This window comes from Motacilla alba, chromosome 3 (assembly GCF_015832195.1).
Source record: "Motacilla alba alba isolate MOTALB_02 chromosome 3, Motacilla_alba_V1.0_pri, whole genome shotgun sequence".
Lineage (NCBI taxonomy): Eukaryota > Metazoa > Chordata > Aves > Passeriformes > Motacillidae > Motacilla > Motacilla alba.
Genome location: NC_052018.1, coordinates 72,951,212 through 72,966,476, shown reverse-complemented (window position 1 = coordinate 72,966,476; position 15,265 = coordinate 72,951,212). Strand labels below are relative to the sequence as shown.

The window sequence follows — 15,265 nt, the reverse complement described above, 5'->3', positions numbered from 1 at the left end:
AGATGGAAAAAAATTGTAGTGAATTTCCATTTGAAAAATTCTAGTGCCTGTGTGGTAGGACAGATTCTCTGTCTGCCTGAGGGAAAAGGGGTTAACAAATTCCTGGGCTGTGGAAGAGCTGCACATCTGCAAGGGCTGAACAGATGAATGTCTCTATTCAGCATGGATTGATGATGCTGTGGTCACAGCCAAAATGCCCCAAAGAGTTTTCTGTCCAGAAAAAGTCCTTGATAAAAAAAAGAAACCAGCATACAGCTGAGTCTCACTTTAAGGAAAGAGAGATAATACCGTGTGTTTGGAAGAAGGGTTCCTCCTTCAGAGATCAAACTAGCTCAAGATTAGGAGGGGTTTTGAGGATACACACTGTCTGACTGGGTAATAAGAGCAGTTAGTTCTGGGAGGTAAGAGATGTAGAAAATGGAAGTATTTCCCTTTTATTTCAGTCCAGTGGGGATTGGGACTATATCCATGCTTTCAGCAAGAATTCAGTTTTTCTGTGTGTCCTCTACCTTAAGCCTGAAAATCATTCTTCTGTCAAAAAAAAAATGTGGTGCTTTTTAAAAAAAATAGTCATAATTACAGTTCACACCTCTTTAGCAGATATTTCAGCCTTGCTGAAGAGTCAGTCACTAGTAAGTAGTGACCCATGGCTCAGAAACACTTTACTTGCTAATACAACTATGGGCTATCTTCTGTATTTGATAGTGACTCTAGATGTAGAATCCACAGCATGCAGTAAGAAAATTAGCTAAATAAGGTTTGAAAAAGACCATCCTGAGGATCCCTTTGGTGGAAATTAAAATTGAAATCTTGCTGATAATTTGTGAGCACAGCATACCGGCATTTAGCTGCAACATAGAGGATGATTTCTTGGTTAATCTGATTTTGAAGTGAAAAAGTATTTAAAAGTATTGAAGTGGGTTATTTCACATTTTCTTTGGTCATACAAAACCTGATTCTGATATTCAGAGTTTTTCTGAGTATGATCTGGCTGCATCACACTCTTATAGTCATTGATGAGACCACTGTGTTCTAGAGAATAGGAGAATACCTGGATAAGACACAGTGTATCCTATCAGTCTATGATTTTGCTCAGCAAAAAAACTACTAAATATTTTACAAAAGAATGGAAACTAAATGGAAACTAAACAGTTTATAGAAATAACTTGATCTACTTATACTTAATATTTATGCATAAATTAAGGACAGCTATTAAATAAAACATTCTTTACAGTACTGAAAATTATCTGGCTTTACTGATTGGTGTTGAAGTGGAGGTAGCGTAATAACTACAATTTCTTTTTCTTTTCTTTTTTTAAGTAAGCTGATTAATAAATTCTGTTCTGGGAAACTGAACTTTGAAAAGGCAGCACAATTTTGCAAGGAAAATGAAAACTCCATCTCCTTTTACCAGACACATACATGCTCTCTACTCTTAGCTAAATTCAATGAAGAGTGAGACTGGCCAATCCAAAAAAAAAAATTGTCTAAAAACTGTTTGCTAAGAGCAAGACAAGTAACCCAGGAAGAATACAAGAAATGAACTTTTTTTTTCTAATAATTTTATTTTCATATTATTTAAACATTTTTGAAAATATTTAACAGTTATTTAAAAGACAGAAATAGTTTCTTTTAAAGAGAAGACATTTGTCACCTATTCCCTAAAGAATGTGGTATAAATAGTAAACTGGCCAAATTCTAATGTCAAACAACACCCATGCTGATTCCTGTAACCCTAAAGAAGTATAACAGAAGGACCCTCATGGCATTTCAGAAATACATACAATCTTTCTTTCTGTCAGATTAATTTAAAAATTTGTCACAAACAGATCTAGGTTTAAAAATTGAACCCTTGTTATTTTACTTGAATTTTCAGTCTAGACTAAAGTGGTCCCTGTCTAGCAAAGCACTACAGAATGCACCTAACTATAAGAACCCAAGAAGACCTTTGAAAGCAACACCTGTGGTGATTTGCTAGAATAAAGTCAGAATGAGTAGTCTCCTCCTTTTTCTGATCTTTCACCCTTATTTTTGCAATAAAGGTAACAGACTGTACAGCAGAAAATCTTTGAGAACAGCTTGAGAAACTTCCTGAAAATAACATCAGAAGAAAACTGTAGTTTAAAAGGGAATAATATGCCACTTGCTTCTGGCCAGTTACCAGTCTCCTTTCTCTCAGCAAGTCATTATTCTCAGAGTACCACAGCCAAAGCTCCACAGGCTGGCGAGTATCAGGGTAGAAACAATCGGAGTTTGCCATCCAAGGTGGCTGTGGTGAGCTGCAGTTCAAAAGAAAAGAACACATGACTTTAATGAAGATCTTTCCAGTAAGCAGTTTGCTTTAGAGCAACAAACCAAATGAAGATCATTAAGATGATATTTAAATTACTTCTACGTTAAGAGGTCCAGGATTCATTAAAAAAAGAAAAACACCATCGACTCTTCTCAACCAAGCTAATCTGAAAATTCCATTTCACTTAGATTTTTCTTTTCCAACTATTTTCAAATTTGTGTCAACATCCGCTAACACATCAACAGTCTGTAAAACTGAAGCATATGTTAAAACCACATAGAAAGTCAAACAGACTTCACTGTGTATGACTCAAGAAGAGAATATGGAAGAAATAAGAAAATGAGCTGGAATAAATGAAGATGGAAAATACTGTGAATTAAATCAGGCATACCAACAAATACAGTTTTCTGATTTTTATTGGTGTAAAGTGTAGAGTAAGAATTTCCTTTGTAAGAAAGTATGTTGAAAAATTTTATGAAGAGGCAAGTCTTGAAGACATGCATAAAGAGCCTCCAGCTGCACTAGCTTTCTTTCACCAGGCTGAGAAAAACTTAATTATAAAAAAAGAGGCAATACTTTCTGCACTTACGCCTACAAACAAGCACTTGAAAACCTGCTGTATCTCAGAAAGAAAGGGAAAACCTACAAATGACACCACTTAGTAGTCATTAAAAATTCAAGGTGTTTAGGCCTTGCATATTAGGATTTACAGTTATTTCTCACCAGTGATAAAAAATCTGAAGGGCTGGAACCAAACAGGTCGCTCATGGTCTGACCAGTTAATTTGGTTAACTTCTTGGATCCTCATTTTTCTTGATCTGTTCTTTCTTTGATACATTGACTCATTTGTTTTACTCCTCTGGATAAAGGAACTCTGTGGTCAATAAATTATCTTTTATTATCTATTTGGTTTGTATTCCCTCCTTCAATATCTCCAATGATCAATTCTTCTAATCTCTCATAAGTGTTATCTCCCAAGGCAGTGACTTATATTCCCTTATTTTTCTTTTCCTAAATCTCACTTATAACCTGAAAGTATAAAATATCCAGAACCATCCAATCTAATTTCTCCAACTCTACTTTTTACAGTTATCTAAGATAATAACATACTTCCAAGGACTTCTAATATGTCTGTATCTACCTCTGCAACTTACTATTGTGTTTTTATTTAACCCCAGACAGCAACTAAGCACCACATAGCCACTTGCTTACTCACTCGCTCCACCCCAAGGGGGCTGGGGCAGAGAATCAGAAGAATAAAAGTGAGAAAGTTTATGGGTTGAGATGAAGACAGTTGAGAAAGTTTATGGGTTGAGATGAAGACATTAACAATTATGTTAATGAAAACAATAATGATGAAAGAATTATAATATAAAAAAACAAGTGATCACAATGCTCACCACTCGCTGACTAATGGCTAGATACTTTGCAAGCAATGCACTAAGCCAGCCTTCCCCTCAGTTTATATACACTGAGCATGACATCATACGGTCTAGAATATCCCTTTGGCCAGTTTGAGTCATCTGTCCTGGCTGTGTCCCTCACAACTTTTTCTGTCCTTCCAGCCTTCTTGCTGGCAGAGCAGGAGAAGCTGAAAAATCCTTGACTTGGTATAAACTACTTGGCAACAACTAAAATATCAGTGTGTTATCAACATTATTCTCATACTAAATCCAAAACACATCACCTATTAGGAAGAAAATTAATCCCTGCCAAAACCAGGACATACTGGAAAGATGATGTAAATGTAAAATACTTAAATAATGTGTCCTTTCTAAAACTTTGTAGCCATTTATTGTGTGTGTGAAAAAAAAAAAGAAAATGGTTTTATTATTATTTAATGTTATCAAAAGTAAACTAACATAACCTGAAAAATTAGAGATTAATTCTATTCTGTAACAGGAGATAATATAGAAGCCCTGTTTATCTTTTAATTTAAAATAAAATAATTTTAAATTAAATTAAGTTTTACAAGACCTAAGGAGGTAATCTTGTCCATCTTCCTGCTCTAGGTGCAATTACAGAAAACATTAGATGAGCTTAGCTATGGTTTTGTCTGGCTAAATCTTGAAAAATTTCAATGAAATTTCACAACTCATTCCAGTGTTTCAGTGCCTTCTTAGTTGTTTTTCAATTTTTTTCCCTAATGTCCAACCTGAACCTCAAAAAACCACAATGTGTGGTCAATCTTCCTGTGATATCCTCTGACAGTTCTGAAACACAGTGAGGCTTCCACCTGCTAAATGTATTCTCTACACTGCTATTACATTCTGCTTCCAGGAACCTTCTGTTTTCATTAACCATAAAAAAAAATTATCTTTCTACTCCAATTTACTCCACCTCCACATGTTTGGTAGCACCAAACCCATCACTGAGTTGTTGGTTGAAATAAAAATGCCCACCTCCTGGCTTTAAGATCCCTCCTTGTTGGTCATATGCTCTAAACTGCTGTCTCTCAAGTCCTTCCTTTCCCCTTTTTCTTACTTTTTCCTCCTGTTTTCCTTGGCTGTTGATAAAATGAGTTTGGTCTTTGACTGCACCATTCTCCTGAGAAGTGTTACACTCAATTCCTTGCCTTGAACAAAAGGAATATACCTATATACAAAGCCAGTAGTCTTTATTTAGCTCAACCAATGTTTCAAAATCCTAACAAAAATAAACCAAATATTAGACAGTTAACTCTCATAATACAAAAAAAAAAAAAGAAAAAAAACCCAAAAAAAACCCCCAACAAAAACCTGATCATTAAAGAAAGATTTTATAAAAAATAGAGGGTTTGATGGGGTCAATTAGTCATTAGCATCCTGAATTCTTTCAGTGTTATTGATGATTTTTGTCCTTAGAATGAGTTTTTTCTTGGGTTATACATTTAGACATTATATGAGTTAATGCAAACTATCTCTGCTCTGGTTCAGTAGATTGAAAATCTGTTAGCACACGGAGTTCATTTTCTAATTTGATGTTGTCATAGACAAGCCCGAAATGCACCCTCACTAAGGATACAGCAATTAGAAGTGAAGTGGGATAAGTAGGGACATCTGGGAGATTCAAAAGCACATCTCTGATCCAAACTAAATTGCTAATACACACTCACAGGGTGTCCAGTTTAGCCTTCAGATATTAGAACAAATCCCTATGCCTGACTGCTGAAAAGCATATTCACTTACGTAAGTGGCATACTTCACAGAATCACAGAATATACTGAGTTGGAAGGGTCTGACAAGGATAATTGAGTTCAACTCCTGGTCCTGCACTATCCCCAAGAGTCACACTATGTGTCCAAGAGCATTGTCCAAATGCTTCTCTAACTCTGCCAGATTTTTGTTCAAGCAATATAGAAATTTTAGTTAATAGTGTAATAGCAATATAATAACAGGAGAAAGCTAATTGCAATTTGTATTAACACAGATAATAAGAGTTACAAAAAATCTAGCCTGAAGGACACTTGAAATTCCTGATTTATCACACTTAAGAGCTATTAAAATTGATTAATAGTGTTCTCAACTGTATTTAGAATCCATAAAAATCTCTTTTAAAAGTTTAACTTATGCCAATATTACATTTCCAAATAATGCAAGCATGTTACTTCATTCAAGCCCCTCAGCTCCCAAACATCCTGCTCCAAAACTGTGTTTTACATTACACTTGAAATCTCTATAGTAGTTAAGTCAATATACTGCCCATCATAAAAAAAGAAAAAAAAAAACAAAAAACAAAACCAAACTCCCAAACTAATTATGTCTTACTATTATGTATTTGAATCTTGGCATTGCTCCTGTGAATAATTTGACACCTATGTAAAGGCTTCCTATGGGACAAACACTAGAACATTATGGAATATTATGAAAGTGTAGACTATTTTCTATGTTGATAGATACATAAGGGAAGAAAAGACCTTCAAGAAGGACAGAGGACAAGATTGAAGTTCTGTGCATTTTGAGCTTTTAACACAAAAATTCAAGCTTTTAAAAGTACCTATGACATTTGGCACCAGAATGGGGTGAAGAGCAAGTTCTTGAACACAGCTCTCTTCTACTTCATGGTCTGCACAACATATAAAAGTTTATTGGATATTTAAGCTCAACCAGTGACATGCAGTGTTGGAAGGCTGTGAGTTAAGAGTATGATTTTCAAGACATTGTCTACTGCATTACCTTTTATATTAACACAATGTATATATTTTTCTAGAATTACCTTTGGTTGGTTGAAGGGAAATTTTTTTCTATAGTGCTACCACACCAAAAAAACCCCAAAGACCATGCTGCAAATTAGATACCTGGATTTTAAGCCACAAACATTTGAATTTGTACAGAAATGCATCAAACTAATATTCTGTTTTAATATTTCACACAACATACATATGTGTATTTGTATACTGGGAAGGCTTCAAGACATCTTGTACTTCAGGAAATAAGAATCAAAGCAATTTCAGCTGGTTTCACATCACAGGTACATAACATTTTCAATTTTTCTTCAGTTGGTATAAATATGAATAATATGTAAGTAGAGATACAAATTTTTAAGAAGTCCACTAGCTGCACAGCAAAAAGTATCATCTGGCCAAATGTCCACCACCTATGCAGAAGAGATGGGAATGTAATTTTTAGGGGGTTAGTATTTTCAGCTTTCATTATTCAAATTATTCTATGAAAATAAGTGGCCACAAGTAGAACCAATACTCTTGAATTTTGCATTTGTTTCACAACTAGCAGCAAACAAGAGCAACAGGAAAAGGAGGCACCATGGAATTGGATTTTACTATATTTTTTCTGTTCAGAAAGTGGAGTCTAAAGCAATGAAGAATTCATCACCTTTACTCCTGAAGGTCTACAGTGCATGAAGGCTTTACCAACTCTAATTTTGTAATTTAAGCCAAGAACAGAAGACATGTAAGTAGCACTTTGGAAATATTTCTTTTCTTGAAAGTTGAGTGTTTAATTTGGCAGCTGCACTCTTAAACATTCAATCAGTTAGAGCAAAGCCACATGGGTTTTTTGCAGATAGAAGATGGAAGCTTTTATTCTTAAGATAGCTCTCCTATTGCAGAAATGAGAATTGAGGAGAAAATACAAAAAAACAGGTTAAGAGCTTTTAACCATAATTCCTTGAGGTGTATCATACACACATAACCATACTGGGGTAAGTACAGGTAGTGTCACTCAAGCTGAGCGCTTCAGTTTTTATAGTACCTGTAGATGACATGCTCACATTTTTCCTCCCATTATGCTCAGTGCATGGATAGGGTTGATCAATTTCAGTGTCTCTAATTTCTGTATTTGATATGCTTTATCAGAGCAGAGTATATCAGAAGTGGCTTGCCAATCCAGAGGGACTCAGTGTCAGAGGCCACCATGAATAAGACATTAAACAGTTGTTAAAGAACCCACTGATGATGTTTATATAGAAATGCTCTAGGTAGGCTTTTTGTCTTAAAGAGGAGGAAGTGTTTTCTAGAATTGATAGGAAGGATAATTTTCTGGAAAGCAAAATTATTCAACAGATTAAAGTTGTAAGAGGAAAACAATGTCTCAAAGTTAGTAAGCTGGGACTGTAGAGAGGACAAGAATTAAAAACATTTTTCCAGACAACCTATATGTGCAGAACCCCATCAAAAGAATTATGAAAATGTAACTGATCCACCATATCCAGTATTGTCACTAGTCACATAAACAAATGAACAGATGTATTTAAAGATAACTAGGTATAAAAATATTCTATTCTTCCTGTATAGGACTGGAATTTCAGCCTCTTCAGGACTCATTATTGTTTAAATTTATTAATTTAATTTGCCTCTCTTCTACACTGTCTTTAATGTAAAGTGTAACTCCACTGCCAGCAAGGTGCAGTCTGTGTTCCCTGTACACTTTGTAGGCATGTACTGCAGTGCCTCCCCTGATTACCCTTCTTCCACCCAGTTTGTGATAAGTCTAACAGGTCACCCAGGGCCACCTTCACTCACTGCTGTCCACTCTGTTTTCCCATCTTATTACTTTAGTTTTAAAATCTTTTGTCTTCCCTTAAGACTCAGATTAAGTTCATCCTTTCTGGACAGATGTTCCTAGAACCTCCTGGGAAGTTTCTCTAATGCATAATACTTTTAAATGCATTACCTACTTCAGCACTTGCATTTCTTTGCTGTCAGCCTTTAATAATTATTATTTATGTGCTCATTAAAAGCAGACTTCTCAGCTATTTCATTTAACATGACATTTTTATAGGCAAGTAAAACTAGTAACTCCCAATAATTCTTTTCATGTGTTAAAATTACTTGATCAACTTGTTCTTGGACTCTTCATTACAGTTATGTGAGATCCATTTCAATTACATTCACAAATCTGGAAATACTGAGTTTGGTTGTGGAGGATGTTTTTTGGATTTTCTGGGTTTTGTTTTGTTTTGGTTTTGGGGTATTTTGTTTTGGTTTGGTTTTTGTTGCTGTTGTTTGTTTGCTTGCTTTTTTCTTCTCTCAATCCTAAACACTCTAGATTTCCTCCATGTTATCATATTATGTTTTTTCTCAACCTAAATAACTAGGAAAAAATTACCAGTAAATTATTTTTTCTTTCTAGTAGATAAACTGATTTACCTGCTGAACATTTGTTTAAAAGGCAGTAAATGTCTTACTGAATATCTCAGGTCTAAAATTTAGAAACTACTGACATAAAAGTTCATAAGGAAGACCTGAAACTGGAAAGATCAAAACTCAGTAAGATGGAACAACTTAATTCATCTTTTCCTAGGCTAAGGAACAGAGAAGAGGAATAAAACACAACAATACTGACAAAAGAATTCAAGTAAAAAAAAGGAGAAGAAACTTCAAAACAAGACTGAGCCATTTATGTCTAATTCCTGCTGTCATCTGAGGTTCAGGCAACCTCTGTCTTTTCGTTCATAAAAACATTCAGCTTTATTTAAATTATTAAACAGACCCCTATATCTAAGGTAGGGATTTTTTCCCTTGGCAAAACTCAACTGACTTCTTGTGGGCCAGGACTGTAATTAAGATCTTTAATTTGCAGTATGCATATGTAAACCTCTTCATCAGTTGTTCTGACTTCCCTTACTAGATTACAGATGCACAGAAAGCTGACCTACTTCAGATTACTTTATTATACTTACACTAAATTAATTAGCAAATTTACTATCAAATTAGAAATTTTGAGGTATTTTGACTTGTTTGAAAAACAGAGCGGATGTGGGTCCAGAACACAAAGGAAACATATCTCAGACACCAAAATCTTACAGCAAGGACATTCCTAGTTTCTGCAGACTTCAATATTTTATTCCAGAATTCTACACAGTCCCCACACCCTGAGGACGCACACCATCCTCAGTGAGAGGGTGGGAGACCCCATCTTATGTCCACTCCCAAATTACACAATAATCCTCACTGGTTCTTACATCAGATGCCAAATGTCAATGTGTCTGACTGTAGCACAGCAATACTTCCTGCTCTGGGAATCCACACACAGCACAGCTAATTCATGGACAAGGGAAAAACTTAGTCTAGAGCAAGGGCTTCTGAAGGCCACAGAGAGAGTAGCACATTACTACCAATGCTTGAGACACAGTTGCTGCAGACAACATAAGAATCAAAGTTGTTTCACTCCTTGTGTGAGAACTGATGAGCGATTTTAAGGTTTTGCTCATCCATGATGCAATTTGTGACATACTAATGTCACAAATACTTCCTCAAATCTCCAATTGTCAAATATGGTACTTGGCTGCCTTGTACATATAAGTTTGGCCTTCCTTGGCAAAGGCTAAATAGTGCTTGCATCAAGTCTATTGGAGTCAATAATAGATACCATTTCTTGAGGCTAGTAGAACATTTCTTGAAATGTAATGTCCAAAACTTGCTACAGTGTCCCACGCAGTGATTCAGCACCACTGATGTAGATTGAATAAACTACAAAAATTGATTGATGTCTGACATTCATATGTTGCCGTCCCTCATTCAATGCACTTAGTGCAAATCTTGGCAACAAATAGTATGACTTCATGTGCCAATTATGCCCGTATTCCAAGGAATGAGTTTCTAATTTACCTTAATTAGAGGTACCGTGCCAATCACCTGAAGCTATTTCAATCTCATTTCTGTCACATATAAAATAATTTCTATTCCTATGTCTGATTACCACTGCTAACTCTTCTTTGGCTTCCATTTTCTTTCCTTTACATCAACATCAATAAAAAATTAAAAACATACCATGAACATTTCCTCTGTTTGTAGGTAAAATCATGCCATAAATTACCAATGCATGTTTATATGGGCATTTACACATGAGTTCATATCCATACACATACATAGAGTTTATTGTTACTTTCTTCAAGCTGCAAGAGGTGGTTATGCATTGGTTGTGTTTCAGATAAAGAACTGGTTGTGCTTCAGATAAAAAGTACCTCAGAGCCTTTCTTACTGAACCAAAAAGGTTCAGAAATATGCATTTAAACAAGAGTGCTATGTTAATATTGCTATGACTTTATAAATACACATCAATTTACATATAAAAACACACAACACCATTTAAAATACAGCTGGCTTGCCTCAGGATATTACACTGAGGAAGCTTAAAATATCTTACTTCACTGATTCATATACATAAAAACTGTAGAAGAAATAAACCTACTCATTGTTAGACTCACCCAACCTAAAATTTTACAATTTGTTATAAATTTACAGTATCTAAACAGCCTGTAAGCATTCATATCTGGAATTTATTTCCTTTGAGAGTTCATACTCAGAGTCAGCACTTGTTTGTTTTCTGATAAAAAAGCTGAACAGTTTCAATGTTCCTGGATGAAGCCATGTTCCCATTGGAATTGAAAGGAAAGTCACCAGCAACTACAAAGAGCTGGAAATGTTTCCTAGGGTTTTGTGGTTTATACCACCAACAAAGATTATGACTTCTGATTTAGGTATTCATCTTGACTGCTTCATCTGTTCTGTAGTCATAAGAAGAGACTCAAAGAGCTTTAAAATCCTGAGCAGATTGAGATGTGAAATAGGAATGCCACAAAAATATTTTCAATTGTAAGAATAAAGAAAGACTAAGGAGCAGATTCGCATTCCTAACCAGATTTAAACTGAATAATTCTACTGGTTTCCATGTTGTAACTCTACATTTTCATTGCTTTGACTTGTATCATAGTCAGTTACATCTCATCTGCAAATGGTCCTTCTACCAAAAAATTCCACCATGGAATTCATTCTTCAGATGGTCACCTCAGCTGTCCATAAAACAGCATAAGAAAAGTAAGCATCTCAAAAAGGAATCCAGACCAGCACACAGAGTAGGAAGATGTTTGCCAACAGAGACAACAGGGGAACAATGAAATCAAAGAAATGTCTTAACTTCCATCCTTACCCAGGGTTTGGCTCTTTACCCAGGATGAGGCAGTGGGAATCTCATTTCACTCCAGATTCATGGTCTAGAACATGTTCCTGAAAATGGTTTTTATGGCCTGTGTTGCTGTATCTATTGGCTGATCACTGCAATTCATACAGGATTTTTTTTCCTTTTAGCTTCTGAATGTTTTATTTAATAATCACTTCATATATATACATATTTTTGTCTGTGTCTGTGTATGTTTATATACTTCAAAAAGCTAACACTTTTAGACCAGGATGTGCATGGTTTTGGGTACTGCCAAAGAACTGATGCTGCAAAAGAGGAGCTGACACTAGGAAGGGAACCTCCAGTATGGGTTGTGGCACGTGGTTGCAGTCATGTGCAGGAATTGGCAGCATCATTCATTTCCAGATTAACTGGAAAATAACCTGCACTGACATTTCACCATGAAGTAAGCATAGGACATGGAATGAAAAGAGTATTCTAGATCAAGAAATGTTTATCTGTTTCATATATAATTAAGATCCATTCTTCAATTAAAAGTCTTTCTATCCATAAACTTCCAACTAGAAGTCTATTCCAAGTCCTCACTCATTGATTACTAGGCAGGAAATTAGGAAGGAGATTTTAAGTTTTTCCATCGTTGTTGTTTCTCTAGGAATACTTTTTGAAAATTTCATGCATGGACTAGAGAATTCAACTGAGAATTAATTCAGGATTTCAGGCAATTCTCCCTTCTCCCTAGTTCTCCATCTCAAGTTCTGTGCAACAGACACAAATTTGCACAATCAAAAAGTTGCTAATCTGGCTGCTGATTTTTTCAGTCACACATCCACTTTTAATGTGGGTCATTGTAATAAAAGGGTTGTGATAATTACAGCTTATTTGAAGGCCATCTTGCAATCAGATTGCTGTCCATTTGCCCAGAGAGATTGTGGAGCCTCCATTCTGCAAGATATCCAAAAGCTGACTGGACATGGGTCTGAACAACCTGCTGCAGGTGACCCAGCTTGAGCAGAGGGATTGGACTGGATAACCTCCAGCAGCCTCTTCCAATCTCAGCCTTTCTGTGATTTTGTGATATTAGATTGGTGAAGCAGGGATCTGCAGATACTGCATGACGAAAAACAACAAAGAGCACAGTGCAGTTATTTGGTTCAATCATTACTATGTGAGAAAGAAAGTGCCAAGAATAGCCAAACTTGCATAGATTAAGGCAAAATCCAATTAAATTAAAAATATGTATAATTAGCGGGAGTTTTAATACATTTTTAATGTAGAAAACACTTGTACTCTATCCTTACAATAGCAATTCTGAAAGTCTGCAAAATACACTTGGAACTCACATGGCTGGACAAATGATCAGGAATGTTTTCCAGATCATTTGCTTTAATGATGGGTTTGAAACAACTTAAATGTAATCTCAGACATTCTTCAAAAGCCTGCCATAATCTCTGAGGCTACTAATGTTTGCATGACATCATTGACATTACAATCCTGTCTCTTCACTCAGTAACTAAATAAACTGAGGCAAACATGAAAAAGAGTTTTTACTAGCATCCCACTCAGGTGTATAATTTCAAATTCCACTTCAAAATCTGGACATTAGCTCACAGGAAAATACACTAAAATCCAAAATTCTTTCATGCAAACCTAGCCACACTTGTAATCAGGCATTCCTCTTCAAAGAAGTAGTTTTACACCCCTAATTATCCTTGAAACACCAGAGGAATGGATTTTTCTTTCGAAAACTGAAGCTTGTATCAGAATTTAACAGCCTCACATTTCTTCTTTTATTATTCCACATTCATGTTTACTCAGAGTATACTGTGGAGTTTTTTTACCAAAACTCAGATATTCTCATGGAATTTCCATATTTAAAATAGTCACTTCATTATGAAATGATGTATCACAAAAGACAGACAATTATAAAAAGAGTAAGCCTTTGTATGAAAGCATTTCTATTACTTCTTTCATTCAACATTTTCAAAACAAAATGCAAGAGTAAAAGGAAATTCTCAATATGATTCATGCTGAATAGTGTTGTTTCTATTCCCATATGATATTGACAAAATTTCTCCAAGTGGCATAAAGTCTGTGTTACAAAAGCTTCGAGAAAGAACAACTTTTATTTTTTCTTTTTTTCTTTTTCTTTTTTTTTTTAATTAGGTGTTAAGTACTGATCACAGAGGCCCAAAGCAGCATAATGAAGTCATTCGTGCCTGGCAGATATAGATCCAGTTTAAAGTAACTGCAGGTAGATGTATTTCTTCAGTGTACCTACATATACAGTTTGAATTGTCACCATAGTTTAAAATAATTTGAAATAAAATGTATCAGATTGGTTGCTAAAAGAAAGGGGTAGAAAATCAGACATATCATTAAAACATTTAGCAATTACCACAGTGGCTAGAGGCCTCCTAAATTTTGCTCAGTTTCAGTTTACTTCTGTGTTAACAATTTAAATAAAGAAAATAAACAATTATTAGTTAAAAATCTTCTTATATGCTTATGCTGAAAAATTTACTACTGAGATGTAGTGAGTTTATCTAAATACATTTTTTAAATACCACCAATGTAATTTTTTAAGAACATTAAATTAATGGAAATGCTAAAAACCTTCAGTTCTGCCCTATCCTAAAAAATATAGTATGATCTTTTTATGCAAGTTAAATTCTCTAAAGCCTCATAATATTTACTAATGACATTTAGGACATGTATTCTGAAACTTATTAAAGCAAAAATGCAATGATTAAATAAAAATAATTCCAGATGTCTATTGATATTGCCTAAAATGGTAGAAAACAATTAAATTTGTATTTGCATCTTCCATAAAAATATGTATGAAACAAATTTTAACTTGAGATTAAAATTCAACCTTATACATGAACTGCAGAATTGTACCTTCGTAATCACAGTAATAGAAATGTAATTTCACAAAAGATCATTGCACTAGTATTATATCACTTTCCCAAAGAATGAAACAGATTCCACTTTGTCAAAAGTACTTCTGGAAACAACTACTGAAAGTAATTCTTAAGATGAACTTTGAAGAAGAGGAGAAGCCAAATGTGTTTTCCATATATAATGAAGTACAATTGCTGGCAGCCAAAAACCATAAAACATAATAAGATGTCACCACCAAAAAAAGTACCTTCCCACTGCTTAGTGACACATTACAACTGTCTGTATGTGAATGAGACCAGGTGACTCATTAGCAGCTGTGGGAGTGTGCCTTTATAGCCCCCACAGGCTCTATTCTGAGTCACAGGCTATTGTCACATGGAATCTAACACACGAAAAAGCACAGATAAGTCCTAAATCTGAGTGCTTTCCTGCCTTAAAATGGGAAAGCTCTCTTGTCAAAAAGTGGAAGATGATTTGTTACAGTGCAGGCAGCTAAAAGGCATCTACAAGTCTCTACAGAAGGATCAGCTGCATGACATGAATTTTCCATTCATGATCACCACATTACATAAAATCATCTTGAGGAGAAGCCATAGTTTATTTCACTCTTGCCATTCAGCAGATGGTTATTTTAAAATTTTTCAGTCTTAATATTTTGAGATTATAACTGTTGACATTTGTAATTACAAGAAGTGGGCCAAGATGCAAAGTT

General features: G+C 35.0%; 1 protein-coding gene across 2 annotated transcripts in view; it reads right to left on the bottom strand.

The window, feature by feature from the left end:
* Window positions 1–1,617: 1,617 nt before the first annotated feature.
* Window positions 1,618–15,265, bottom strand: part of WDR27 (WD repeat domain 27) — a 90,090-nt gene continuing 76,442 nt past the window's right edge. For both annotated transcript variants that reach the window (XM_038133522.1, XM_038133523.1), the window contains one exon: window positions 1,618–2,279. In XM_038133522.1, the coding sequence (XP_037989450.1) occupies window positions 2,232–2,279 (48 nt within the window). In that variant the 3' untranslated portion in view covers window positions 1,618–2,231. The remainder of the gene's footprint in view (window positions 2,280–15,265) is intronic.